Source organism: Hyperolius riggenbachi, chromosome 5 (genome assembly GCF_040937935.1).
Source record: "Hyperolius riggenbachi isolate aHypRig1 chromosome 5, aHypRig1.pri, whole genome shotgun sequence".
NCBI classification, from domain to species: domain Eukaryota; kingdom Metazoa; phylum Chordata; class Amphibia; order Anura; family Hyperoliidae; genus Hyperolius; species Hyperolius riggenbachi.
Genome location: NC_090650.1, coordinates 5,093,096 through 5,119,513, shown reverse-complemented (window position 1 = coordinate 5,119,513; position 26,418 = coordinate 5,093,096). Strand labels below are relative to the sequence as shown.

Sequence of the window (26,418 nt, the reverse complement as noted above, 5' to 3'; positions counted from 1 at the left end):
CGACACGCCCCCTCTCAGCGGGCAGCGGGGTCTTGGAAGCAGAGCAGAGATGGATCGCTCAGTTGGAGGGGAGGCAGCCTTGCAGGGAGACAGGTAGATGAGAGAGAGGGGACATGGGTGCCACTGCCAGATATGTGTAGAGCCCACATACTGGCTGCAATGTGCTGCTCATTACAGGCTGGCTGTTCCGTAGTTGTGCACAGTGATCACATGGGAAGCTTTTGGCTCAGCTCAGCACAGCTCAGTAACTTTGCAGGCAGTGTGATTGAAAGGCAATATGATCCTCCTGCACTCGGCACTAAACAGCTGCACTTATCTTCTGGGAATGCTTTCTTTCACTGTGCGACACAGATGAACATATAGGTGAAATATATGTAAAGCGTATGATTGCAGCATGTGGGTATTACATGCAAACATTTCTGCTCTCTGCTCGTCCCCCCTCCCCTTCTCTGTCCACTCCCTGCCCTCTGTCCATCTTCTCCCCTTCTCTGTGTGTCCACCCCCCTCTCCTTCTCCTGTCCACAGACCTGTCCTGCTGTTCATTTCACCCCCGAATGCTTCCGGTAGTAAAATGATCCGAGATTCGGATCAAAGATCCGGATCTCTTCAATGATCCGATTCGAATCATCCGGATCATTGAAAAGATCCGAACTTCCCATCTCTACTACACACATAAACTACATACACGCACCTCTATGCAGTGATGGCTGAGGTCAGCTGACATGATCTGGGCTCGCTGATTGGCTCTGCAGTATGTGGTGATGCTGCTCTGCAATGTGTCTGCAGTCACAGGGCTTCTCCCATTACCATGCATGGGAATTTCGGTCCTTGGCAAGATGGCGGCCGGCCTGGCTGCAGGGGAGAGGCAGCAGAGGGAGCTCTAGTGCTGGGGAGGGCGGGCAGAGCAGAGGGTGAGGGATGCTGGGAGAGGAAGCTCAGAGGGGGAATAATCTGGAAGAGGGAGGAGCTCTGACAGTGCTGGGCTGCTATTACCTCTGTCTTCTGTCTGTGTATATAGAGGGAGATGCTCTATTACTGCTCTGTGTATATATACAGGGAGAGGCTCTATTACTGGGCTGTGTATATATACAGGTATAGACAGTGCAGCACAGGCTGGAGATATAACACAGAGATATACATGTGATAGAGGAGAAGATACACTCAGCACAGATAGGGAATGCAGGACAGGCAGAGTATTCCCATCAGTATATGGGACATATTATTTATCATTTCTGCTGATAACCCCCCTCATTACTCTGACTGGATTCCAGGCTTATAGGTCATGTGTAGCATTATGTACAGGGGGCAGTGATTTATATCACAATCCAGAGGAGGAAGCCATGGATACTGTATACAGGAGGCAGGGATGAGATGTGTATCTGCCATTCAGAGGAGGTCACACTGATGCGCTGGGGGCAATAAGTAATCTGCAAATACATACAATATATGTGTATGTATATATAATATAATCATGCTGGACGTGCCTGCGTGGGTTTCCTCCGGGCACGCTTCATCTCCCCCCACATCATTTTCAAAGCTTCCCCTAAATAAAAAAAAAAATTGCCCTCTGCTGTAATGTACGACTATGGTAGGACTAGTTGTGAGCCCCGCTGGGGACAGTCAGTGATAGGATTATGTACTGTGTAAAGCACTGCAGCATACTTTTATAGTTTTAGAGGAGGGACCATTATCTATGTATTATTATTTATTGTATTTATAAAGCGCCAACATATTACGCAGCGCTGCACAATAGATAAATGGGTAACATACAAGGTAGGACATACGGATACTCACAACAAAACAAGATCATGCAAATGATTTGATAACAATACAGTGTCATAGGTCAAAATAGAGACTGTTCTAGTCCACAAGAGGGGTGGTTGTGAGTAAGATTGCATAATCAAGCTGGATACATTAGGGAGGAGGGCCCTGCCAGAGGCTTACAATCTAAAGGGAGGGGGTGGAGACAATAGGTGCGTCTGTTTAGAGGACGTCTAACAGAACATATTATGGTGCTTATCTCTCTATCACACACACACTAGGTGGCCACACATTAGAACGATTATGGGCAGATTCGACCAAGAGACAAATTAATCTCTAATCAAATCTGATTAGAGATGAATTTGTCTCTAATCGAATCTGCCCATACACTACAGGCCGATTCCTGTCCGATTTCAGCATGAAATCATCAGGGAATCGGCTGAGCCGCCGCGTCCGCCCCCAAAATGTATAAATGTATGTAAATTATGTAGTGCATTTATACATTACATGCCCTGTAGCAGCTTCCGCACGGTGTCCGTCCATCTCGCCGGGTAACAGCCGCATACATGCTAGCGGCGCATAGCGTCTGATATCAGCTGCTATGCGCCGCCAGCGTGTATGCGGAACTTGGCGAGATGGACGGAAACCGCGTGGAGGCTGACACCGGAGAGGTAATGTATAAATGCACACACACTACATACATTTGTACATAGCAGCGGGGGTTTCGTTGCTCGTTCGCAATTCGGCCGCCACGCACCCGACCAACCAACTTCGGCACAATTTTCCAGCATGCGCGATCAACCGTGCGGCTAATTTCTGTCCAGAAATTTGGCGGTTGGGCATGCACTTGGCAGCACTAATTTTCATCTAATTCGATTATAATAATCAAATTGGATGGTCCATTGGTTGGTTGGTCGGCTAGTGTATGGCCCCCTTAAAGAGTAACTGTCAGGCTGCAAAAGCTAATTTAAACCTCTATTCTCTTGTGTTAAACAGTTTAGAAGGAAGCCAAAAAGGCAACACTGAAGTTAAAAATCTCTCTTACTTTTGATGTGTGCTGAACAGCAAGGCTGTTATTCCCAAGCTCTTAAAAGTACGAGAGGCCGCATACCATACTGCAAAGCATTCTGGGGCTGCTTCTTCCCACCTTGGGTCCTCCCCTCGGCTGCTAGTGAGAAGTTACAGGCTCAAGTTACAAGCAGCTTGTAACTCAGCCCAGCTCACAGCACTGAAAAATCACGGCATATGCTCCGTTAGAGTATACTGCATGAGTCCGCTATTGTTCCTAGCCACATGGCTAATTAATATTCACTGCACAGTAGTGTTGTCCATTAGGATCTTTTTTGTGAGTGGAATCATCAGGAAGCAGGGAGGAGATGACGACACAATTGGCTTCATAGGAGACAGACAAACATGGAACCTGCCATGAGCTGTCAGGAGCATCATTCTCTGAAAATACTATATAAAAATTCTGTGAAATCCAAACGTGGACAGTGAAATGCATATGTAATGTAAGGACAGCAAATCTTTAGCTACTGATATATGTGTTTTTTTTCTCTGAGACCCTATACCTAACAGCTCCTCTTTAAGTGTGCTATACAGAGGAGGAAGCAAAGGTTAAAGGGAAGGTTCAGGGAGGGTGGGTAAAAAATAAAAATCAAATTCCACTTACCCGGGGCTTCCTCCAGCCCGTGGCAGGCAGGAGGTGCCCTCGCCGCCGCTCCGCAGGCTCCCGGTGGCCGACCCGACCTGGCCAGGCCGGCTGCCAGGTCGGGCTCTTCTGCGCTCCAAGGCCCGGAACTTCTGCGTCCCACGCCGGCGCTCTGACGTCATCGGACGTCTTCCGGGCTCTACTGCGCAGGCGCAGAAGTACTGCGCATGCGCAGTAGAGCCCGGAGGACGTCCGATGACGTCAGCGCGCCGGCGTGGGACGCAGAAGTTCCGGGCCTTGGAGCGCAGAAGAGCCCGACCTGGCAGCTGGCCTGGCCAGGTCGGGTCGGCCACCGGAGACCACCGGGAGCCTGCGGAGCGGCGGCGAGGGCACCTCCTGCCTGCCACGGGCTGGAGGAAGCCCCGGGTGAGTGGAATTTGATTTTTATTTTTTACCCACCCTCCCTGAACCTTTCCTTTAATGGTATAGTTGCTATGCAGAGGACAAGCCATGAAATATAGTTAGTTATACATCATACATACCTGTGCAATTATTATTGATTTAAAAAGTCCCAACGTATTCCATGGTGCTGTACAGAGTAGGAAACGAGGGATCTTCTGTTTATAGGGAACACCAGCTGCTATGGTGAACATGACTTAATCAGATGAACTGAAATCGGGATGGGAAGGAGAAGCTGGACAAGGTTGACAGTTTCTTAGATCTGTCACATCCTGCCACATATGAAACAATTGAAAAAGGCCACTAAAGTATTTGGTTCTAAAATTAGTACCCCCAAAAAGTTTCCGTCATACAATTTATTTTTTTTAAATGAAAAACTTGCTCTGGTGGGGCAGTTCGTGATGTGCATTGCTGATTGTATTCAGGGAAGTGTTTAAAGGGACTGCAAGCTCAAACTAGAATAGAAAATGGTACTCACCTGGGGCTTTCTGCAGCCCAGTGTAGGTCTGGAGGTCACACGCCGGCGTCCTGGCTCCTCTCCCAAGGGCTGTCCAAAAATGGCTGGCCGGCGACACTGGCCCGGAGTGTCGGGCTCCTTCTTCCGCATACATCACTGGTGTCGTCACACGCCGGCGGACGGCGTGACAGTACGGAGCATGCGCGGTTTAATCGTTTAGTCTGTGTGGTCCTCCTGACCCCATGTGTTCCCTCCTGTCCTGTGTGTGTCCCCTTCAGCCTATCTGTGTGGTCCTCTAGTCCCTGCATCTCTTCCTATGTGTGTGTCCCCTCCTGCTTCCCCATGTGTGTTTGTCCGTGCCCTATTTAGCCCCCATGTTGTCCTCCTCTCTGTCCAGCCCCCTCCCAGCATGTCTCTGCTTCAGCCCCTTTCCACCCAAATGTCTCCGCTCCTTCGGGTAATAAGAACTGCAGAGCGACTCGCCTCACTATGGATTCCAGTGCTGGGTGGTCCTACCCGCCTCCATCTTGTCAGCGCTATCGCTGTAAAAGAATCGTTTGCCGCAGATCGGCTCACCTTCCTCCAGCTACGACGATCTGCAGTCATCTTGCTTCCCCTAGTGACGGCTTATGTTAATGATTCAATGTGTCATTCCCCACGGCTCAATGAGTCAGTAACATGAGCCGTCACTAGGTAAAGTCGCGCAGTACACAAGATGAGTGCAGATCGCCGCAAAACTTTAACTGCTTGAGAACCGCAGTGTTAAACCCCCCTAGACCAGGCGATTTTCCAACTAATAGGCCACTGCAGCTTTAAGGCCTAGCTGCAGGGCTGCACAACTCAGCACACAAGTGGGTACTGACCCCACCTTTTCTCCTCTCCAAAAGAGGTTTATGTCGGTGGGGTCTTATTTCTCTCCTCCCCCCCCCCCCAGCCTATCACAGCAGATCACTGTTGTGCATCTGGAGGGGACAGCTGAGTGATACGGCTGCCCCTGGTACAGCACTGCCTTAGATCGCAGCGCTGTATGCAGTAAATGGATAGCGGTTTTGCCTGCTAACAGTCTAAAGGTGGACACACACCATACAATTTTTTAAATATCTGTTCAATTTAAGAATTGCAATAAATTTTTCTGACTGATTGTAACATTTCAAAAATATGACCAATGTACCACACACCTATGTTCCATTTTTTCCTCAATTATGATAAAAATGATTAGAAACTCAGAGAAAATTGCTAGGGTGTGTATATTAATAAATTAACAATCCAACACATACCATACAATCTTTAGTAGAAATTGAAGAGAAATATCTGGCATTCCGGATCGATTTAAATCGAAAAAAACGGGAAATCCGATCGGATTTTTCAGTCGAATGAAAAAAAAGCTTTAGTTTTTTTCCAGAGATACGATCGTTTTTATCGAACTACTGTAAAATCGGATTATTTTATTGTATCGTGTGTGGCCACCTTAATAAGTGAAGTTCTCTTGCAAGAAATCCCCGAGGATTTTATGCAGAAGGCGTGACGTGGTCAGCTAAGAGTTAATTTGAAATATTAAAACTGATCGGAGATGGAAAAACTCACTATAGTAACTTGTCTATATATCTTATCAAAAGTTTACATCGTTTGCATAACAAATCTAGCTGAAAAAAGCTTCAACAGTTTATGATTACTTATTTATTTCGGGGATACAATGAGAGTGGCCATGTTCTGTTTGTCACATTATATGCAGGCAAGCTGATCTGTATCTCCAGCCCCTCAGCCTGTGAAAACTTCACTCCCCTCTCCTCCACTCTGCCACTGAAATCTCTTGTTAGTAAACTCCTCCTCATCCTCCTGTCCATACTGAGCTCCTAGAAGCCCTTGCTACTAAGGCTCAGAGCGCAGAGGCACTCTGGAGAAGCTGTGGCCGAGGCTTATTTAGTGTAAAGGGAATTGGAGTATGAAATATTTCGTGAAAGCATTGCCCAATAAAGTAAATATCACAATTATGTAATGAGTAAAAGTTTCTTGTATCATTTTGATTTAAATAAAAATAAAAAAGTAGGGTTACAATGTATGTCCTTAATTATTTATTTTGTTAAATAGGTTTCTGATGGGTCTTCCAAAAGCAACAATAAATTGTGCATCCTAACAAGAGAATAAGATTACAAAATAGCGATTTATATGAGAACATTGTTATTGAGGATGATGAGAGATCCCAGGTATTATTTTTATTTTTTTCCCCTGGAAGCCAAAAATATATATAATTTTTTTACTTTTTTTTTTTTGCTGGTAACTATCAAAAAAAAAAGTTGGCCAACTGTGGTGACGGGGAGGTATATAGGAACAGTGTAATTGACTGTACAACATATGAGTAGGGTGTGCAGGCGATTCCATTTACTTATGTGTACCCAATTTACACCCCCTCCCCCCCCCAAAAAAAATGTACGCTCAAATACATTTATTTGAATATATGGGTGGATGTATTGTAAGTCCCCCGGTTAAGTTGGGCACTGGAAGAGCTGAAGGGCTATACCTCTTGCCACAAAACTCCCCAGCAGCACTGAAGGGAACATGAACAGTCATTAAAAATAAATTTGTTACGTGACAGGAACTTTATCCAACCCACCGTAGGCAGCACAGTCACGGGTGTCCTCCTGTCCCAGTGACGTCTCCATTACGGGTGACTTTTAAGCTTAAACTCGTCCGTATAGTTCCTGAATGGCCACACTCCGCAGTATCACGACTGGCGGCGTGACAGTCCATGTTATTTTCAGAGTTAAAAAAACACGCATGCACAGTACTGTCGCCACCCGACGTCATGATACGGTGCATGACCAGCCAGGAAATATACGGATGGCTTACTACTCGAAAGTCACCCATAACTGAGCTGCCAGCAGGAATGAAAGAGGAGGCAGGAGAATGTTGGGGTTCCTTGTGGCCTACGTTTGGCTGGTCAAAGCCCTAGGTAAGTACCAATTTCATTTGTAATGACTATTTGGTGTCCCTTCTAAAGAGTATTCAACTCCAAATTGTAGATAGTTTGAGTAATTCAGGGTCTGGTGATTGACAAAAATAATTTTTGACAGTATTGGGATGTTTTATGTGGCCATGTGATAAGTTAAACTTTGTTTTCTACACATCCATGCCACCCATCCACCTTAGTAGGTCTGATAAGAAAGAAACTGTTCTTTAAGTGTTAAAAGACAAAACATTTATTTTCTCCATTTTGAATGACACCACATGTCTTTTTATCTATTAAAATTGATTAAAACCTTTCCCTTTTATGAAAACAGATTAAACAGTAAGCTCCTGGTGAACCAAAATTCATTTGTGTTTGTGTAAGGGGGTTTCCATGATTCAAAAAGCCCTCGTGGGCTTCCTCAGAGCATCTGTTGTGGGTTGAGTGAAGAGCATTCCATTTTTTTTTCTGTGTTTTTTATTATTCAGTTACTTCAATACAAAAGCACATTACAATAATAAACTATTACATCTACTATTTTATAATTCTTTAATTCAACAGTTTCTTAACTATTGAAAAATCATGCTTTCAAGTACAATCAGGAATATTGGCATTCTTTATAAAGGATCCCAGAGGCCAAAGCATAGATGAGAAATGAGGGGAGCATGCATGTATGGTGAGCTTTCCTGCTGTTCACCATTACAACTCCCCCCGCCCCCTGCCCCCCCTTTTCCTTTCTGTTGCCTCCTGTATATGCCATTGCCTTGTGTACCCGTCTTTTGCACGACTGAGTCGGGAACATTGTGGTTTTGTAGCCGGACTGAACACGTGCTATAGCACACAACCTCTGCATGCACGCGAACATTAGTACAGAAACCCTAGGCCATGTGAGAGATCGCGGAAAAGCCGCCGCATGTGCTACTGAGCAGGCGGCTGATTCCGCGTCCAGTGCGGCGGTTTGCACGCGGAAGCGTGTGTCTGGTAGCAGGGCAGAACGCGGAAAAGCCGCCGCATGCAGCAACAGTAAGGCGGCTGGTTCCGCGTCCAGCGCGGCGGTTTGCACGTGGCAGCGTGTGTCTGGTGTGGCTGAGTCTGTTAGTGCACATTGGCTTAGGAATACACGCGCGCTGAGAGGCAGAATTCTTATACTAAGCAGGAAGAGTCAGCTGACCACGCCGAACAGCTGACTCCAGAGCAGGATACTATTGGTTAAAGAGAGTCTGAAGCGAGAATAAATCTCGCTTCAGACCTCATAAATAGCAGGGGCACGTGTGCCCCTGCTAAAACGCCGCTATAGCGCGGCTTAACGGGGGTCCCTTCACCCCCAAATCCCCCTCGATACACCCGGGGAGCGCTTCCTGGTTGGGGCAGGGCTAACCGCCGCAGCCCTGCCCCACGCGCGTCTGTCAGCGCGTATCTCCGCCTCTCCCCTGCCCCTCTCAGTCTTCCTTCACTGAGAGGGGCGGGGGAGAGGCGGCGATGCGCCGCTGACAGACGCGACTGGAGGCAGGGCTGCAGCCGTTAGCCCTGCCTCCAGGAAGGGAAATTCTGCGACCTTTCTACGACACACTTTTGCGGGGGGTGGGTTGGGGGTGAAGGGACCCCCGTTTAGCCGCGGGATAGCGGCGTTTTAGCAGGGGCACACGTGCCCCTGCTATTTATGAGCTCTGAAGCGAGATTTATTCTCGCTTCAGAGTCTCTTTTAAGCAATTAGGGGTGATGCTGGAGAGCACTACTCCATATATAGTTCCTGCTGGTCACTTGCAAGTTGTCTGCCGTTACGATCACTACGTGGAAGCACTCAGACCTAGTCAGATCCTTCAGTGTGTTTGAACCAGGTGGACCTGGGAATTCACACTTAGCCAGATTATTTGTATTGTATTCTGTTTATGCTTCAGACTAGTTCCAGGGTGTAGAGACCAAGGACCTCACACCCAGCTTAGGGAACTGTGTTATATTCTGTGTTATACCTCAAGCTAGTTCCAGGGTGTAGATACCAAGGACCTCACACCCAGCTTAGGGAACTGTGTTATCATCTGTGTTATACTTCAAGCTAGTTCCAGGGTGTAGAGACCAAGGACCTCACACCCAGCTTAGGGAACTGTACTACCATCTGTGTTATCTCTCAGACTAGTTCCAGGGTGCTGAGACCAAGGAGCTCGCACCCAGAATAGGCATTGTTTGATATATGTTATGACTTATAGCTTTTCCGACTACTCCTCTGTCTTCTTTTTCGGTACCTCGCATATCTGATATTCCGTTGCCAGACCCTGCTTGACTTGGATACCGAATCAGCCTTCTGTCTTTGTACTTTATCTGTCAGTGTGTTGGCGACCCGGCGTGCCCGACCTCGAGAGCTATCTTTCCCCTTAAGAGATAGTCTCCAGATCAGATAGTGACATCCACCTTCAGGTGTCACTCACTCTCTGGTCCTTCCTGTCTCCAGCCTGACTCCACCCCTTGGAGAGCCTCAGGCTGCTGGAAGGTTCCTGTGCTCCCAGAAGCAGTGTCTCTTTACGGTTATATCGCCTGCTCAGCAGGTGCATCACTCAAAGTACTACAGTTACACCAAACACTCACATACCTATAGGTGTCCAGAGGTATATATCTGCATTCTTGGTGATACTGCAGATCACCAATAATCAGATTCTCTCTGCGTGCTGACACCAATCATTACAGGCCAGAAGTGCTCTGAGATTCTGTCCGTCACGTGAAAGGACAGAGCACTCCTGGTCGGGGGGTTACCATACTGATGTTATGGGGACACAAGACAATACAGATACAGGAGGCAGCAGAAATTAAAAGTGGGGAGGGGAAAGGTGAGCATCAGGACAGCTCACAATACATAAACATCAGTACCCTTTGCTTACTCGCATGCAAATGTTCAAACAAATGCATTCACAGATTCACTCATCCAGGCACCACTGTTATCCCTACAGCTAAGTTAAAAGTTAAAAGTCTTTGTTCACAGAAGAATGCATTCTTTTACTTAGTCACCTACACATGCACTATGCATGTTACAGGGCCAGAGTTAGGACACCTATGTTTACCTGGGTACTTCTGCGCAGTATAGGTGACTAAGCATAAGAATGCATTCTTCTGTGAACTAAAACCCTGGCTTTTAACTTAGCTGTAGGGATAACAGTTGTGCCTGGAGGAGTGAATCTGTGAATGCATTTGTTTGAACATTTGCATGCGAGCGTGCGAAGGGTTACTGATTTTTGCTATTTTTCTTAAATGTTGTAATTTATTGTGCTTGGATTTATGTATTTTTTTCCTGGCTCACCATACATGCCTGTTTCCTCTATTTCTCATCTGTTTGGCCTCTGATATTATTTAAAGCATCTATTGATGTTTGATTACAAATGTTTTTTCTACCAATGTGAAAAGAACACTATAGTTGATCCTTGGTATGATTCCTCGGAATTTGAATGTAAACACCACGGTGGTGAAAAGAAACCGATAGAGGTGAGGAACAGGAAAAAAAGAACCTCAAAAGGAACATCGAAGAGGAAGAGTAAAAAAATGTCATCAGAATCAAACTCCGGCGAAGAATCAAATTAACCTCAGGTTGTTGAAAACTCACAAACTTCAACTAAAAAAAACAAGAAATACTGGATTTTCTCTTGATGAAAATATAGCATTAAAGAGACACTGAAGCGAAAAAAAATGATGATATTATGATTTGTATGTGTAGTACAGCTAATGCTGGGAATACACGGTTCGTTTTTGCCTTCGTTTAAACCTTCGATTCGTTCGGTAAACGAATCGAGTGTTGAAAACGTATGTGAAAATAGTCATAATCTCATTATAGTTTCGATTAATAGACCCCAAAAACGAACGACTAGTGATCGAACATGTTTGATATTATCTCTCTTTATCCATCTAATCGAGCCATTGGTAGGCTTGATGGCTGTTCAGATCGATTATATATTCGTTTATGCTAGTCCGTCCCTGTAAAAAGGGATTTTCGTTTCGTTTCTTTGCAGCCTTCGATCATTGGAAAAACGAAACCATCAGAATCGGAAAAAAAAACTAAACCGTGGGTGGTGATATTAACCGTATGACTGATTATTTCGGGATCGAAAAGGACAAAAGGCACAATCGAAACGAAGGTTTAAACGAAGGCAAAAACGAACCGTGTATTCCCAGCATTAGAAATAAAACATTAAGATCAGATACATCAGTCTAATTGTTTCCAGTATAGGAAGAGTTGAGAAACTCCAGTTGTTATCTCTATGCAAACAAGCCATTAAGCTCTCCGACTAAGTTTTAGTCATGGAGAGGGCTGTTATCTGACTTTTATTATCTCAACTGTAAGTGAACAGTTTACTTTTTCTCTGCTAGAGGAGAGGTCATTACTTCACAGACTGCTCTGAAAGAATCATTTTGAATGCTGAGTGTTGTGTAATCTGCACATATTAGAGAATGATGCAATGTTAGAAAAAACACTATATACCTGAAAATAAAAGTATGAGAATATTTTCTTTGCTGCTAATCTTCTAGTAATTATTCATAGTACACAACCAATTCATTATATCATATATTTTTTTTCGCTTCAGTGTCTCTTTAATAGAAAATAGAATGCCAGTAAATGACAAGCTTGTTGAAAAATACTTGACTATACTGATTCCGGTTGGGGAATGAGAACCTGGGCTAAAGCTACTGAGGCTGTCAGTAGTGTGAGTTTATTATTGCCACGCACTATGGACAGCGCAAGGAAGCGTTACCAAGACATAAAAGCGGATGTGAGGGAGAAAATGAGACGAGGTTAAAGAAAGGCAAGTATATTTGATTACAGACGTAACTCCATTTTGGATGTCAATTATTTATTTTGTTTTTATATTTATTAAACAGCAAAAAAATCGGTGGATTGGGAATAGATATATACTTCAAACCATATGAAAAACTTTTGAAAGAAATGACCGACAAGGACTCCATTGTGGGCATAAAAAAATCATTTGATCCATCACCCAATGGTAAAAGTAAGTGGTATTTTTTGGTTATTTCTATGAAAATAAGATGTACTAGCCGACCCGCGTCGTAGCATACGCCGCATCTTCGATCTATCTTCGAGTACGTGCCTTAACCTTGAAGCAAGAAGAATAAAGGTGGGTACACACATCAGATAAAAGTCTTTGGAAAATCAAAGATCACAGACCAATTTTACCCCCTTCCATGTAGTATGAGAGCCATACTCTACACAGTCTATTCTATGGAGCTGAACTCCCCATCAGACAGAAATCTTACCCCCTTCCATGTAGTATGAGAGCCATACCTACACAGTCTATTCTATGGAGCTGCACTCCCCATCAGATAAGAAATCTTACCCCCTTCCATGTAGTATGAGAGCCACACCTACACAGTCTATTCTATGGGGCTGCACTCCCCATCAGACATAAATCTTACCCCCTTCCATGTAGTATGAGAGCCACACCTACACAGTCTATTCTATGGAGCTGCACTCCCCATCAGACAGAAATCTTACCCCCTTCCATGTAGTATGAGAGCCACACCTACACAGTCTATTCTATGGAGCTGCACTCCCCATCAGACAGAAATCTTACCCCCTTCCATGTAGTATGAGAGCCACACCTACACAGTCTATTCTATGGAGCTGCACTCCCCATCAGACAGAGATCTTACCCCCTTCCATGTAGTATGAGAGCCACACCTACACAGTCTATTCTATGGAGCTGCACTCCCCATCAGATAGAAATCTTACCCCCTTCCATGTAGTATGAGAGCCACACCTACACAGTTTATTCTATGGAGCTGCACTCCCCATCAGACAGAAATCTTACCCCCTTCCATGTAGTATGAGAGCCATACCTTCACAGTCTATTCTATGGAGCTGCACTCCCCATCAGACAGAAATCTTACCCCCTTCCATGTAGTATGAGAGCCATACCTACACAGTCTATTCTATGGAGCTGCACTCCCCATCAGACAGAGATCTTACCCCCTTCCATGTAGTATGAGAGCCATACCTACACAGTCTATTCTATGGAGCTGCACTCCCCATCAGACAGAGATCTTACCCCCTTCCATGTAGTATGAGAGCCATACCTACACAGTCTATTCTATGGAGCTGCACTCCCCATCAGACAGAGATCTTACCCCCTTCCATGTAGTATGAGAGCCACACCTACACAGTCTATTCTATGGAGCTGCACTCCCCATCAGACAGAAATCTTACCCCCTTCCATGTAGTATGAGAGCCATACCTACACAGTCTATTCTATGGAGCTGCACTCCCCATCAGACAGAGATCTTACCCCCTTCCATGTAGTATGAGAGCCATACCTACACAGTCTATTCTATGGAGCTGCCCTCCCCATCAGACAGAGATCTTACCCCCTTCCATGTAGTATGAGAGCCACACCTACACAGTCTATTCTATGGAGCTGCACTCCCCATCAGACAGAAATCTTACCCCCTTCCATGTAGTATCAGAGCCACACCTACACAGTCTATTCTATGGAGCTGCACTCCCCATCAGACAGGAATCTTACCCCCTTCCATGTAGTATGATAGCCACACCTACACAGTCTATTCTATGGAGCTGCACTCCCCATCAGACAGAAATCTTACCCCCTTCCATGTAGTATGAGAGCCATACCTACACAGTCTATTCTATGGAGCTTCTATGGAGCTTCACTCCCCATCAGACAGAAATCTTACCCCCTTCCGTGTAGTATGAGAGCCATACCTTCACAGTCTATTCTATTGAGCTGAACTCCCCATCAGACAGAAATCTTTGCAAGATGCTGCACACAGAGATGCAGTACACATGCAACAGATCAGTATCTGCAAAAGATCGGTTCCTGCAAAAGATCAGTACCTACAAAATACATTCATAGTCTATATCTGCAGATCTCATACACACCTTGTTTAACGGACTTCATCTGCAGATTAGAACCACCAGGATGGATCTTTGGATCTGCAGAGGATTGTCTGATCTGCAGATGAATATCCGTCAAACAAGGTGTGCATTATGCTGGGCATACATGGTATGTTTTCTACCATGTAATAGAGCTGCTGCCTCGATTCCCGCTCGTCCCCGCGGGCGCCCGGATCGATTCCCGCTCGTCCCCGCGAGCGCTTTCTTATTTTCCACTCGTTTCTTCTTTTGTCCTGCCCGCCGGTATCAAGCGCAGCAGAATCGATCCGGCAGGGTATCGGACACGGCTCGATTACATGGTAGAAAACATACCGTGTATGCCCAGCATGAGATCTGCAGATATCAGACTATAAATGCATTTTGCAGAAACTGATTTTTTTGCAGGAATAGATCTTTTGCAGATACTGATCTGTTGCATGTGTACAGTGTGTGTGCAGCATCTTGCAAAACATTTTATCTGATGGGGAGTTCAGCTCAATAGAATAAACTGTGTAGGTATGGCTCTCATACTACATGGAAGGGGATAACATTGGTCTGTGATCTTTCATTTTCCAAAGACTTTTATCTGATGTGTGTACCCACCTTTAGGCTTTCCATTAGAAAATGTATGCGTGCTCAAACACCAAGTTTAACCCTAGCAAGTCTGGCTTTCCAAATCTGGCCTAATTGGCTATTCATGAGGCAATGCTCATGCAAATATGCATTTGCTTTCGCATGCCAAACTATGCAGGGTCAAAAAACTAATACCACAAAGCGGTCCCCCTGCGGGAATTAGTTCATGCTACATTAGCACTATCCAGGAGCGCCACTGGGAGACTTTCCAATACCCCCTTTTTATACAACCCGGGGGAACCACGGGGTCCCAGGCTCTCTCACTGCCTGACAACCACAGCGGCATCCCCCGGAGGGGGAGGCTAGGTGCCGCAGGCGCCCCCCCCCTCCCCCAAGCATGGCCAGTGCCGGGGAGAGCTGTTCGCACCCACCTCCCAATATTAAAAACAGGCACTTACTTTAACATCCATTGTGTCCTGCTTCATGCGCACTAACTTGGGCCCCCCACATGAGAAAGGAGTGAAGCATGGGTCACCCCGAGCTTTAGAGCTCAGGGCTGGCTCACGTACAACACTCCGGGGGGGGGGGGGGGGGGACAGGCGTAGACAACTCACTGCAGGGCTCACACCACCGGAGCAAGCCATTCACAACCTGCCTCCAAAGGATACAACTGCAAAATGCTTGTCCCCCCCCCCGGAGTGCTGTATGTGAGCCAGCCCTGAGCGCTAAAGCTCGCGGTGACCCATGCTTCACTCCTTTCTCATGTGGTGCCCCCAAGTTAATGCGCATGTAGCAGAACGCAATGGACGTTAAGGTAAGTGCCTGTTTTTAATATTGGGAGGTGGGTGCGGACGGCTCTCCCTGGCGCTGACCACACTTGGGGGGGTCGCCTGCGCCACCCAGCCTCATCCTCCGGGGTGCTGCTGTGGTTCCCAGGCAGTGAGAGTGCCTGGGACCCTGCGGTCACCCCGGTTGTATAAAAAGGGGGCATTGGGAATCCTCCCCATGGCGCTCCTGGATAGTGCTAATGTAGCATGTAGCAGTGTTGCTTGCAAATTTTCACCTAAGTCATTTTCGCATCGAAAATCCAGTTTTCGGCGAATTTTCACGCAAATCTTCAGAAATATTTGCGTTTTCGAAAATTAATTGTATGCAGATGCTTATGCCCTTATGCAGAAAAATGTCCACAATAATCCGAATGGAAATTCAGTCTATGCAGACGTTTATACGGAAAAATGTCCGCAATAATGCGCAAGAAACTTCTCTGAATGCAGACGCTAATGCCCTTATGCGGAAAATGTCCGCAATAATACGCAAGTAACGCGAAAATGACTGGCATTAGGTGAAAATTAACGCGAAAAAATTAGATGGAAAATTTGCCTGTCAAAACGAAATTAGGCGAAAATTCTGTAAAAATTTTCGCTCATCACTGGCATGCAGCAGGGCAACCGCTTTATTGGTTTTTTGACCCTGCATATAGTTTGGAATGCAAAAGCAAATTTGTGTGAGCATTGCCTCATTAATAGGCAATTAGGCCAGATTTGCAAAGCCAGACTTGCTAGGGTAGGCCTCTTTTCCACGGACAGTTGATAGGCAGTAAAATGCCTCTCAAACTCTTACAACTGCTCACTACTGCCTGGTAACAGCTTGCTGCTGCCGCCTGGTAACTGCTTACTGCTGCCTGGTAACTGCTTACTGCTGCCTGGTAACTGCTTACTGCTGCCTGGTAACTGCTTACTGCTGCCTGGTAACTGCTTGCTGAGCACACAGCTCAACAGTCCGTGGAAAAGAGGCCTTAAACTTGGTGTTTGATCACGCATAAATTTTCTCATGCAAAGTACTTCTTCTTCTTGCTCGAAGGTTGAGGCACTTACTCTATTATATATATAGATATTTATATAAAGTAAAAAAAAATTTCTTTAAACAAAAAATGGCAAGATGGATTCACTTTATCTTTAGATTACTAAGAAAGGGAATCAGCGACTTGCAATCGGCCCCTGATGCTAACCTGATGTGATGTAGGGGATAACCTACCTAGCTTGTTCCCCATAACCCCCCCCCCACACACACACACCTTCTCCTCACGTCTCCTTCACTCCTTGTCAACATTTAAGATTAAGTAATGTGACTTATCTTCCTAGTGATTCCATCGTTGGGTGGTCTCCTCTATCTATGGCTGGTCTCAAATGCACCCCCCCCCCCTGCTCTTCTCGGTCCCCAGCTGGTCTTCTCTTCTTCATGTAAAAAATAGAATAACAGCAGAGCGGATAACCTCAGCAGGAGATCTCCACACATTTCCTCTGTCAAGTGGTTTCCTCTAGTGAAAGCTCATGTTGTTCTCATCATTAATCCAAGATTTCACTAGAGGAAACCGCGTGACAGAGGAGATGTATGTAGTTCGCAGGCGCTGGACTCAATAGCTGAGGTGAGGCACTTTGCAGCTATTCTGTCTTTTACATGCAACTGGAGAAGAACAGGCAGAAGATGAGAACACCAAGCACTGGAATTGATAGTTAGGTAAACCATGCTGCTTTATATAATTATAAACGGAGAGCCAGGCCCGGATTTACCTCACAGGAGCCTATAGGCACAGATGTCCTGGCACCCTAGACTCCGCCATCCATGCATGCAGGCCTGGATTTACATCACAGGAGCCTATAGGCACAGATGTCCTGGCACCCTAGACTCCGCCCTCCATGCATGCAGGCCCGGATTTACCTCACAGGAGCCTATAGGCACAGATGTCCTGGCACCCTAGACTCCGCCCTCCATGCATGCAGGCCTGGATGTACATCACAGGAGCCTATAGGCACAGATGTCCTGGCACCCTAGACTCCGCCCTCCATGCATGCAGGCCCGGATTTACATCACAGGAACCTATAGGCACAGATGTCCTGGCACCCTAGACTCCGCCCTCCATGCATGCAGGCCCGGATTTACCTCACAGGAGCCTATAGGCACAGATGTCCTGGCACCCTAGACTCCGCCCTCCATGCATGCAGGCCCGGATTTACCTCACAGGAGCCTATAGGCACAGATGTCCTGGCACCCTAGACTCCGCCCTCCATGCATGCAGGCCTGGATGTACATCACAGGAGCCTATAGGCACAGATGTCCTGGCACCCTAGACTCCGCCCTCCATGCATGCAGGCCCGGATTTACATCACAGGAACCTATAGGCACAGATGTCCTGGCACCCTAGACTCCGCCCTCCATGCATGCAGGCCCGGATTTACCTCACAGGAGCCTATAGGCACAGATGTCCTGGCACCCTAGACTCCGCCCTCCATGCATGCAGGCCTGGATGTACATCACAGGAGCCTATAGGCACAGATGTCCTGGCACCCTAGACTCCGCCCTCCATGCATGCAGGCCCGGATTTACATCACAGGAACCTATAGGCACAGATGTCCTGGCACCCTAGACTCCGCCCTCCATGCATGCAGGCCCGGATTTACATCACAGGAGCCTATATGCACAGATGTCCTGGTACCCTAGACTCCGCCCTCCATGCATGCAGGCCCGGATTTACATCATAGGAGCCTATAGGCACAGATGTCCTGGCACCCTAGACTCCGCCCTCCATGCATGCAGGCCCGGATTTACATCACAGGAGCCTATATGCACAGATGTCCTGGTACCCTAGACTCCGCCCTCCATGCATGCAGGCCCGGATTTACATCATAGGAGCCTATAGGCACAGATGTCCTGGCACCTTAGACTCCGCCCTCCATGCATGCAGGCCTGGATATACATCACAGGAGCCTATAGGCACAGATGTCCCGGCACCCTAGACTCCGCCCTCCATGCATGCAGGCCCGGATTTACCTCACAGGAGCCTATAGGCACAGATGTCCTGGCACCCTAGACTCCGCCCTCCATGCATGCAGGCCCGGATTTACCTCACAGGAGCCTATAGGCACAGATGTCCTGGTACCCTAGACTCCACCCTCCATGCCTGCAGGCCCGGATTTACATCACAGGAGCCTATAGGCACAGATGTCCTGGCACCCTAGACTCCGCCCTCCATGCATGCAGGCCCGGATTTACATCATAGGAGCCTATAGGCACAGATGTCCCGGCACCCTAGACTCCGCCCTCCATGCATGCAGGCCCGGATTTACCTCACAGGAGCCTATAGGCACAGATGTCCTGGCACCCTAGGCTCCGCCCTCCATGCATGCAGGCCCGGATTTACCTCACAGGAGCCTATAGGCACAGATGTCCTGGTACCCTAGACTCCGCCCTCCATGCATGCAGGCCCGGATTTACATCACAGGAGCCTATAGGCACAGATGTCCTCCTGGCACCCTAGACTCCGCCCTCCATGCATGCAGGCCCGGATTTACATCACAGGAGCCTATAGGCACAGATGTCCTGGCACCCTAGACTCCGCCCTCCATGCATACAGGCCCGGATTTACATCACAGGAGCCTATAGGCACAGATGTCCTGGCACCCTAGACTCCGCCCTCCATGCATGCAGGCCCGGATTTACATCACAGGAGCCTATAGGCACAGATGTCCTGGCACCCTAGACTCCGCCCTCCATGCATGCAGGCCCGGATTTACATCACAGGAACCTATAGGCACAGATGTCCTGGCACCCTAGACTCCGCCCTCCATGCATGCAGGCCCGGATTTACATCACAGGAGCCTATAGGCACAGATGTCCTGGCACCCTAGACTCCGCCCTCCATGCATGCAGGCCCGGATTTACATCATAGGAGCCTATAGGCACAGATGTCCCGGCACCCTAGACTCCGCCCTCCATGCATGCAGGCCCGGATTTACCTCACAGGAGCCTATAGGCACAGATGTCCTGGCACCCTAGGCTCCGCCCTCCATGCATGCAGGCCCGGATTTACCTCACAGGAGCCTATAGGCACAGATGTCCTGGTACCCTAGACTCCGCCCTCCATGCATGCAGGCCCGGATTTACATCACAGGAGCCTATAGGCACAGATGTCCTCCTGGCACCCTAGACTCCGCCCTCCATGCATGCAGGCCCGGATTTACATCACAGGAGCCTATAGGCACAGATGTCCTGGCACCCTAGACTCCGCCCTCCATGCATACAGGCCCGGATTTACATCACAGGAGCCTATAGGCACAGATGTCCTAGCACCCTAGACTCCGCCCTCCATGTATGCAGGCCCGGATTTACATCACAGGAGCCTATAGGCACAGATGTCCTGACACCCTAGACTCCACCCTCCATGCATGCAGGCCCGGATTTACATCACAGGAGCCTAAAGGCACAGATGTCCTGGCACCCTAGACTCCGCCCTCCATGCATGCAGGCCTGGATTTACATCACAGGAGCCTATAGGCACAGATGTCCTCCTGGCACCCTAGACTCCGCCCTCCATGCATGCAGGCCCGGATTTACATCACAGGAGCCTATAGGCACAGATGTCCTGGCACCCTAGACTCCGCCCTCCATGCATGCAGGCCTGGATTTACATCACAGGAGCCTATAGGCACAGATGTCCTGGCACCCTAGACTCCGCCCTCCATGCATGCAGGCCTGGATTTACATCACAGGAGCCTATAGGCACAGATGTCCTCCTGGCACCCTAGACTCCGCCCTCCATGCATGCAGGCCCGGATTTACATCACAGGAGCCTATAGGCACAGATGTCCTCCTGGCACCCTAGACTCCGCCCTCCATGCATGCAGGCCTGGATTTACATCACAGGAGCCTATAGGCACAGATGTCCTGGCACCCTAGACTCCGCCCTCCATGCATGCAGGCCTGGATTTACATCACAGGAGCCTATAGGCACAGATGTCCTCCTGGCACCCTAGACTCCGCCCTCCATGCATGCAGGCCTGGATTTACATCACAGGAGCCTATAGGCACAGATGTCCTGGCACCCTAGACTCCGCCCTCCATGCATGCAGGCATGGATTTACATCACAGGAGCCTATAGGCACAGATGTCCTCCTGGCACCCTAGACTCCGCCCTCCATGCATGCAGGCCCGGATTTACATCACAGGAGCCTATAGGCACAGATGTCCTGGCACCCTAGACTCCGCCCTCCATGCATGCAGGCCTGGATTTACATCACAGGAGCCTATAGGCACAGATGTCCTGGCACCCTAGACTCCGCCCTCCATGCATGCAGGCCCGGATTTACATCACAGGAGCCTATAGGCACAGATGTCCTGGCACCCTAGACTCCGCCCTCCATGCATGCAGGCCCGGATTTACATCACAGGAGCCTATAGGCACAGATGTCCTGGCACCCTAGACTCCGCCCTCCATGCATGCAGGCCCGGATTTACATCACAGGAGCCTATAGGCACAGATGTCCTGGCACCCTAGACTCCGCCCTCCATGCATGCAGGCCTGGATTTATCTCACAGGAGCCTATAGGCACAGATGTCCTGGCACCCTAGACTCCGCCCTCCATGCATGCAGGCCCGGATTTACATCACAGGAGCCTATAGGCACTGATGTCCTGGCACCCTAGACTCCGCCCTCCATGCATGCAGGCCCGGATTTACATCACAGGAGCCTATAGGCACAGATGTCCTGGCACCCTAGACTCCGCCCTCCATGCATGCAGGCCTGGATTTACATCACAGGAACCTATAGGCACAGATGTCCTAGCACCCTAGACTCCGCCCTCCATGCATGCAGGCCCGGATTTACATCACAGGAGCCTATAGGCACAGATGTCCTAGCACCCTAGACTCCGCCCTCCATGCATGCAGGCCCGGATTTACATCACAGGAACCTATAGGCACAGATGTCCTGGCACCCTAGACTCCGCCCTCCATGCATGCAGGTCCGGATTTACATCACAGGAGCCTATAGGCACAGATGTCCTGGCACCGTAGACTCCGCCCTCCATGCATGCAGGCCCGGATTTACATCACAGGAGCCTATAGGCACAGATGTCCTGGCACCCTAGACTCCGCCCTCCATGCATGCAGGCCCGGATTTACATCACAGGAGCCTATAGGCACAGATGTCCTGGCACCCTAGACTCCGCCCTCCATGCATGCAGGCCCGGATTTACATCACAGGAGCCTATAGGCACAGATGTCCTGGCACCCTAGACTCCGCCCTCCATGCATGCAGGCCCGGATTTACATCACAGGAGCCTATAGGCACAGATGTCCTCCTGGCACCCTAGACTCCACCCTCCATGCATGCAGGCCAGGATTTACATCACAGGAGCCTATAGGCACAGATGTCCTAGCACCCTAGACTCCGCCCTCCATGCATGCAGGCCCGGATTTACATCACAGGAACCTATAGGCACAGATGTCCTGGCACCCTAGACTCCGCCCTCCATGCATGCAGGTCCGGATTTACATCACAGGAGCCTATAGGCACAGATGTCCTGGCACCGTAGACTCCGCCCTCCATGCATGCAGGCCCGGATTTACATCACAGGAGCCTATAGGCACAGATGTCCTGGCACCCTAGACTCCGCCCTCCATGCATGCAGGCCCGGATTTACATCACAGGAGCCTATAGGCACAGATGTCCTGGCACCCTAGACTCCGCCCTCCATGCATGCAGGCCAGGATTTACATCACAGGAGCCTATAGGCACAGATGTCCTGGCACCCTAGACTCCGCCCTCCATGAACCTACAATCCCCCTCCAAACTGCATGGCAAGTACGCTGGCTGGCCCAGCAGTCACTTCTCCCTTACTTCCCTTGCCTATCATAGGTGGCTACAGGTGCCCCTTAGTGTTAGATAGCCAGAAGGTTTTGAAATTTAAATAACTAGAGATACCCCAAGTGTTGGGTAGTTAGTGAAACTACAGTATTGTATAGCTAGAGGTACCCCTGACTGAAGGAAGATCACCTCATAAGAATGCTGAGAGCAGGGTGAGTAACCTAATTTACACTCAGCTCAGAACCCTGCAAAGAATGGAGAGAAACACTCAGTGAGCTGACTTTCCATTAACTAGCACCTTTAGGCACGTGTCTTAAAGAGTAACTGTCGGGCATAAAATCAAAAAACAAGTAATAAGGATGCTAATCAGGCAATCCAAAAATTAAAATCACTATTACTTTTCTTGTTGATAAATGATCATTCCCCAGTCTACCTGACTCTTATTTGGTACACAGGAAAATTGGTACACAAAAGAGTTGTTGCAGGGGATGCTGGGTTGTCTTTTTTTGCTTCTCTACTTCCCCTCAGACTTAACTAATGCAGCCTGATTGGCTGAAGCCTCTTTCCCTCCTGTTTTCCCCTCCCACACCTCTGTTCCTCTCTGATTGGCCAAAATTTCTCAGACTGAAACAATGCACTTTCTACAGTGAAGGGCGGGCAAATCAGGCAGAGGAGACTAAGGGCGGATATTACATCACGACTGGCTTCAAAATAGCCACAGTAAATATGGAAACTGTCTAGAATAGGATTCTCTACTTTTTTCTTTATAAAATTCACAGTAATCATAACGTGGACACTGCAATACATCTGTTATGTAAGTAGAGCAAGTATTTATCCACTTACATTCTTTTTTCCTGAGATAGTATGGCTGACAGCTCCTCTTTAAGGAAAATCTAGCACATGTAAGGAATGGAGAAGACATGGGGGTGAAGTGAGGGGGACACAGTGATACAAGATGTGGTCTTAAAAGAAAACTGGGTCAGAGAAAAGACACAGGGGGGCCAGATGGGGACACGCAGACATTAGGGTAAAATTACACAGTGTGGACATAAGGGCACCCAACATAAGAGTTAAGGAGAACAGAAGTAGACACGGGGGGAGAATATATAAAAGAAGATCCTGAAAAATGGACACATCAGAGTTAAAGGGCAAATGAAGCCACAGGGATATGACATATTTATTTCCTTTTAAATATCACCAGTTGCCTGGCTGCCCTGCTGATTCTCCGCCTCTAATACTATTAGCCATAGCCCCTGAACAAGCATGCAGCAGATCAGGAGTTTCTGACAATATTGTCACATCTAACATTAGCTACATGCCTGTTTCTGGTGTTATTCAAACACTACTGCAGCCAAATAGATCAGCAGGGCTGCCAGGTAACAGGAATTCTTTACAGGAAGAAAAAAAAATCCATATCACTTTCCCTTCTGTTCTGTTAGTTTTCTCAAGTTAAGATGCACCTGGATATAATACGCATCTATGTTAGCACAGCAAAACAAAAAAAAAAATTAACTACTATTATGAAATTAAATGAAGCAGATTTGTACATTAAATGAACCATCAAGAGTTTTTTTTTTTTTTTTTTTTAACAAAAAACAGCTTTATTTACCTAGGTCATTCTCTAGCCCCCCTGCAGCTATCTGTCCCACGCTGTAACTTCCGCTCCCCCCCCCTTCATTTTCGGTGCACGGTGCATAAACCCCAAGTAAACCCTTACTGCACCTGCATTACGCGCAACTGACAATCAAGGCCATTGACAGCGCCTCTTAACACAGGAGCAGTAAGGGCGAACTCGAGGTTGACCTCTGCACTGTGCGGTGAAAGCGGAGGTTACAGCGTGGAACAGTCAGCTGAAAGGGACTAGAGAAAGCACTTGTATAATGCAGATTTTTTGTCAAAATTCGCCTGATGTTTCCTTTAAAGGGAAGGTTCAGGGACTATCTGAAAAAAATAAAAATCCCCATCCACTTACCTGGGGCTTCCTCCAGCCCGTGGCAGGCAGGAGGTGCCCTCGGCGCCGCTCCGCAGGCTCCCGGTGGTCTCCGGTGGTGCGCCCGACCTGGCCAGGCCGGCGGCCAGGTCGGGCTCTTCTGCGCTCCAAGGCCCGGCACTTCTGCGTCCCACGCCGGCGCGCTGACGTCATCGGACGTCCTCCGGGCTGTACTGCGCAGGCTCAGAACTACTGCGCCTGCGCAGTACAGCCCGGAGGACGTCCGATGACGTCAGAGCGCCGGCGTGGGACGCAGAAGTGCCGGGCCTTGGAGCGCAGAAGAGCCCGACCTGGCCGCCGGCCTGGCCAGGTCGGGCGCGCCACCGGAGACCACCGGGAGCCTGCGGAGCGGCGCCGGGGGCACCTCCTGCCTGCCACGGGCTGGAGGAAGCCCCAGGTAAGTGGATGGGGATTTTTATTTTTTTCAGATAGTCCCTGAACCTTCCCTTTAAGTAGGCATTGATTTGTGTGACTGTTTTTTTTTATTTTTTTATTTAAGATTCAAAACCAGCTTCTGTAAAAGTGACAACAGAAAAATGTCCTCCACAAGAAGACCCTGAAACCTTAATACTAATCAATGAGAAACAAGACCTCCAGGAATCCACGGTTGATAAATCACCAATACAAGATGAGGACAACATTGAGGAAGTTATCCTCACCTTAGTACCAGAGACTAATACAGAAACCCCACTGCAAGCAACAGATAACTACGTATTGCCAGCAATTCCAAACACTCCGAGGAATACATCTCTCAGTAATGTCTCAACACCTGATGATATCCATTCAAATGCAGTTCCAGTACACATAAGTAGAAGTCGGCAAAGTATTTGTAGAACAAGAAATTTGGATAAAGAACAAAATTTATTTGACCGAGAACAATCCCAGCGTATCCATGAAACGCAGCAGCAATACAGAATTGAAATGACTCAAAGAATAGATGCAATATATGAGCAGCTTGTTCGCTACAATAATGCCTACACCCAATTTAGTGCTGAGTGTGTCAGGGAATTCCAAAGAGAATGTATCGAGAATATGCAGGCAATACGCAAAGAACTTCTGCAATGCAACCAATGGTATTCTGATTATCTTCAGGATACTAAACTGTACAGGGCCAAAAAGCTAGACGCACTAACTAAACAGAACTCAATGCTTACAGAAATTATCCTCAACCAAAATCAACAATTATCTACGATCTTTACCTTGCCTGAGATGTAGTTGGTTTCGCTTAAGAAAGGAAAAATTTGTGTTTTCTTTTATTTTCAGTTTTTGTCATTGAGAGATAAAAATGCAGAGAAAAAAGAGGGGTTAAGAAATAAAGAATCTCAGAATAAGAGAAATTGGTATTGGAAGTATATTAATCAAGTATTGCTTTATACTCTGGAGTATCACGGAAATCATACCAAATCGTCCAGATCTTCACATAAAGTTGGACCTTATCATGGTATATGTGGTATGGTCTTTAGCAACTTGCGTGTAACAATCTTGCACTTTACTGCACGACAACTCCTGTGAAAGAAATAAGCATTAATATAGCAAATCAGACTGTTATTCTCGATGCAATACAGGTTTGCTAAATTGTTCTTGTTAATAAAAGCTATTTTGATACAACCCTCGTGGTTTTTTTTTTTCCTGTTCTGACAATCACATGTACCTGTGTTTCAGGCAGGAATAGTGGTAATTTAGTTGTACTTGCAAATGTGTACTTCTTGCTTGTAATAAGTACTACTAGGTATGTCGTTTTTCTTGCATACAGCATAACAGAACAATGTCCATAAGAAAAAAATGGCGTACCCCTTTTTGCTGAACAATAGAGTACACAAATGTGAAAAGGGAAATGGTACGCAACGGTACACATGGAAAGGATGGAACGTTTGTCATTGTAAGCATTTAACTCTTGCCATGCTTTTGGTTTGTAATTTCCCCTTACTTACATTACTGTAAAGAGAATGGCAGGACCTTGTAGCTATATATATTGTTTTGGCCTGGTGGTGGAAATAGACTGCAAACCACATGTAAGGCCCGGTTCACATTAGCGTTCGCTGTCCGGATTCGCCAGGC

The 26,418-nt window shown here is 47.6% G+C and overlaps 1 protein-coding gene across 3 annotated transcripts; it reads left to right on the top strand.

Moving 5' to 3' along the window:
• LOC137519517 (uncharacterized) lies at positions 1–25,968 on the top strand. Of its 3 annotated transcripts, XM_068238482.1 has the most exons (5): positions 1–93; positions 6,417–6,532; positions 11,835–12,053; positions 12,130–12,257; positions 24,860–25,968. In XM_068238482.1, exons 4-5 carry the CDS (start codon positions 12,194–12,196, stop codon positions 25,573–25,575), a joined length of 780 nt encoding a protein of 259 aa, XP_068094583.1. In that variant the 5' UTR covers positions 1–93; positions 6,417–6,532; positions 11,835–12,053; positions 12,130–12,193; the 3' UTR covers positions 25,576–25,968. The 3 variants fall into 3 exon arrangements, with proteins under 3 accessions (XP_068094583.1, XP_068094584.1, XP_068094582.1); XM_068238483.1 differs by lacking the exon at positions 6,417–6,532; XM_068238481.1 differs by lacking the exon at positions 11,835–12,053.
• The last annotated feature ends 450 nt before the right edge of the window (positions 25,969–26,418 follow it).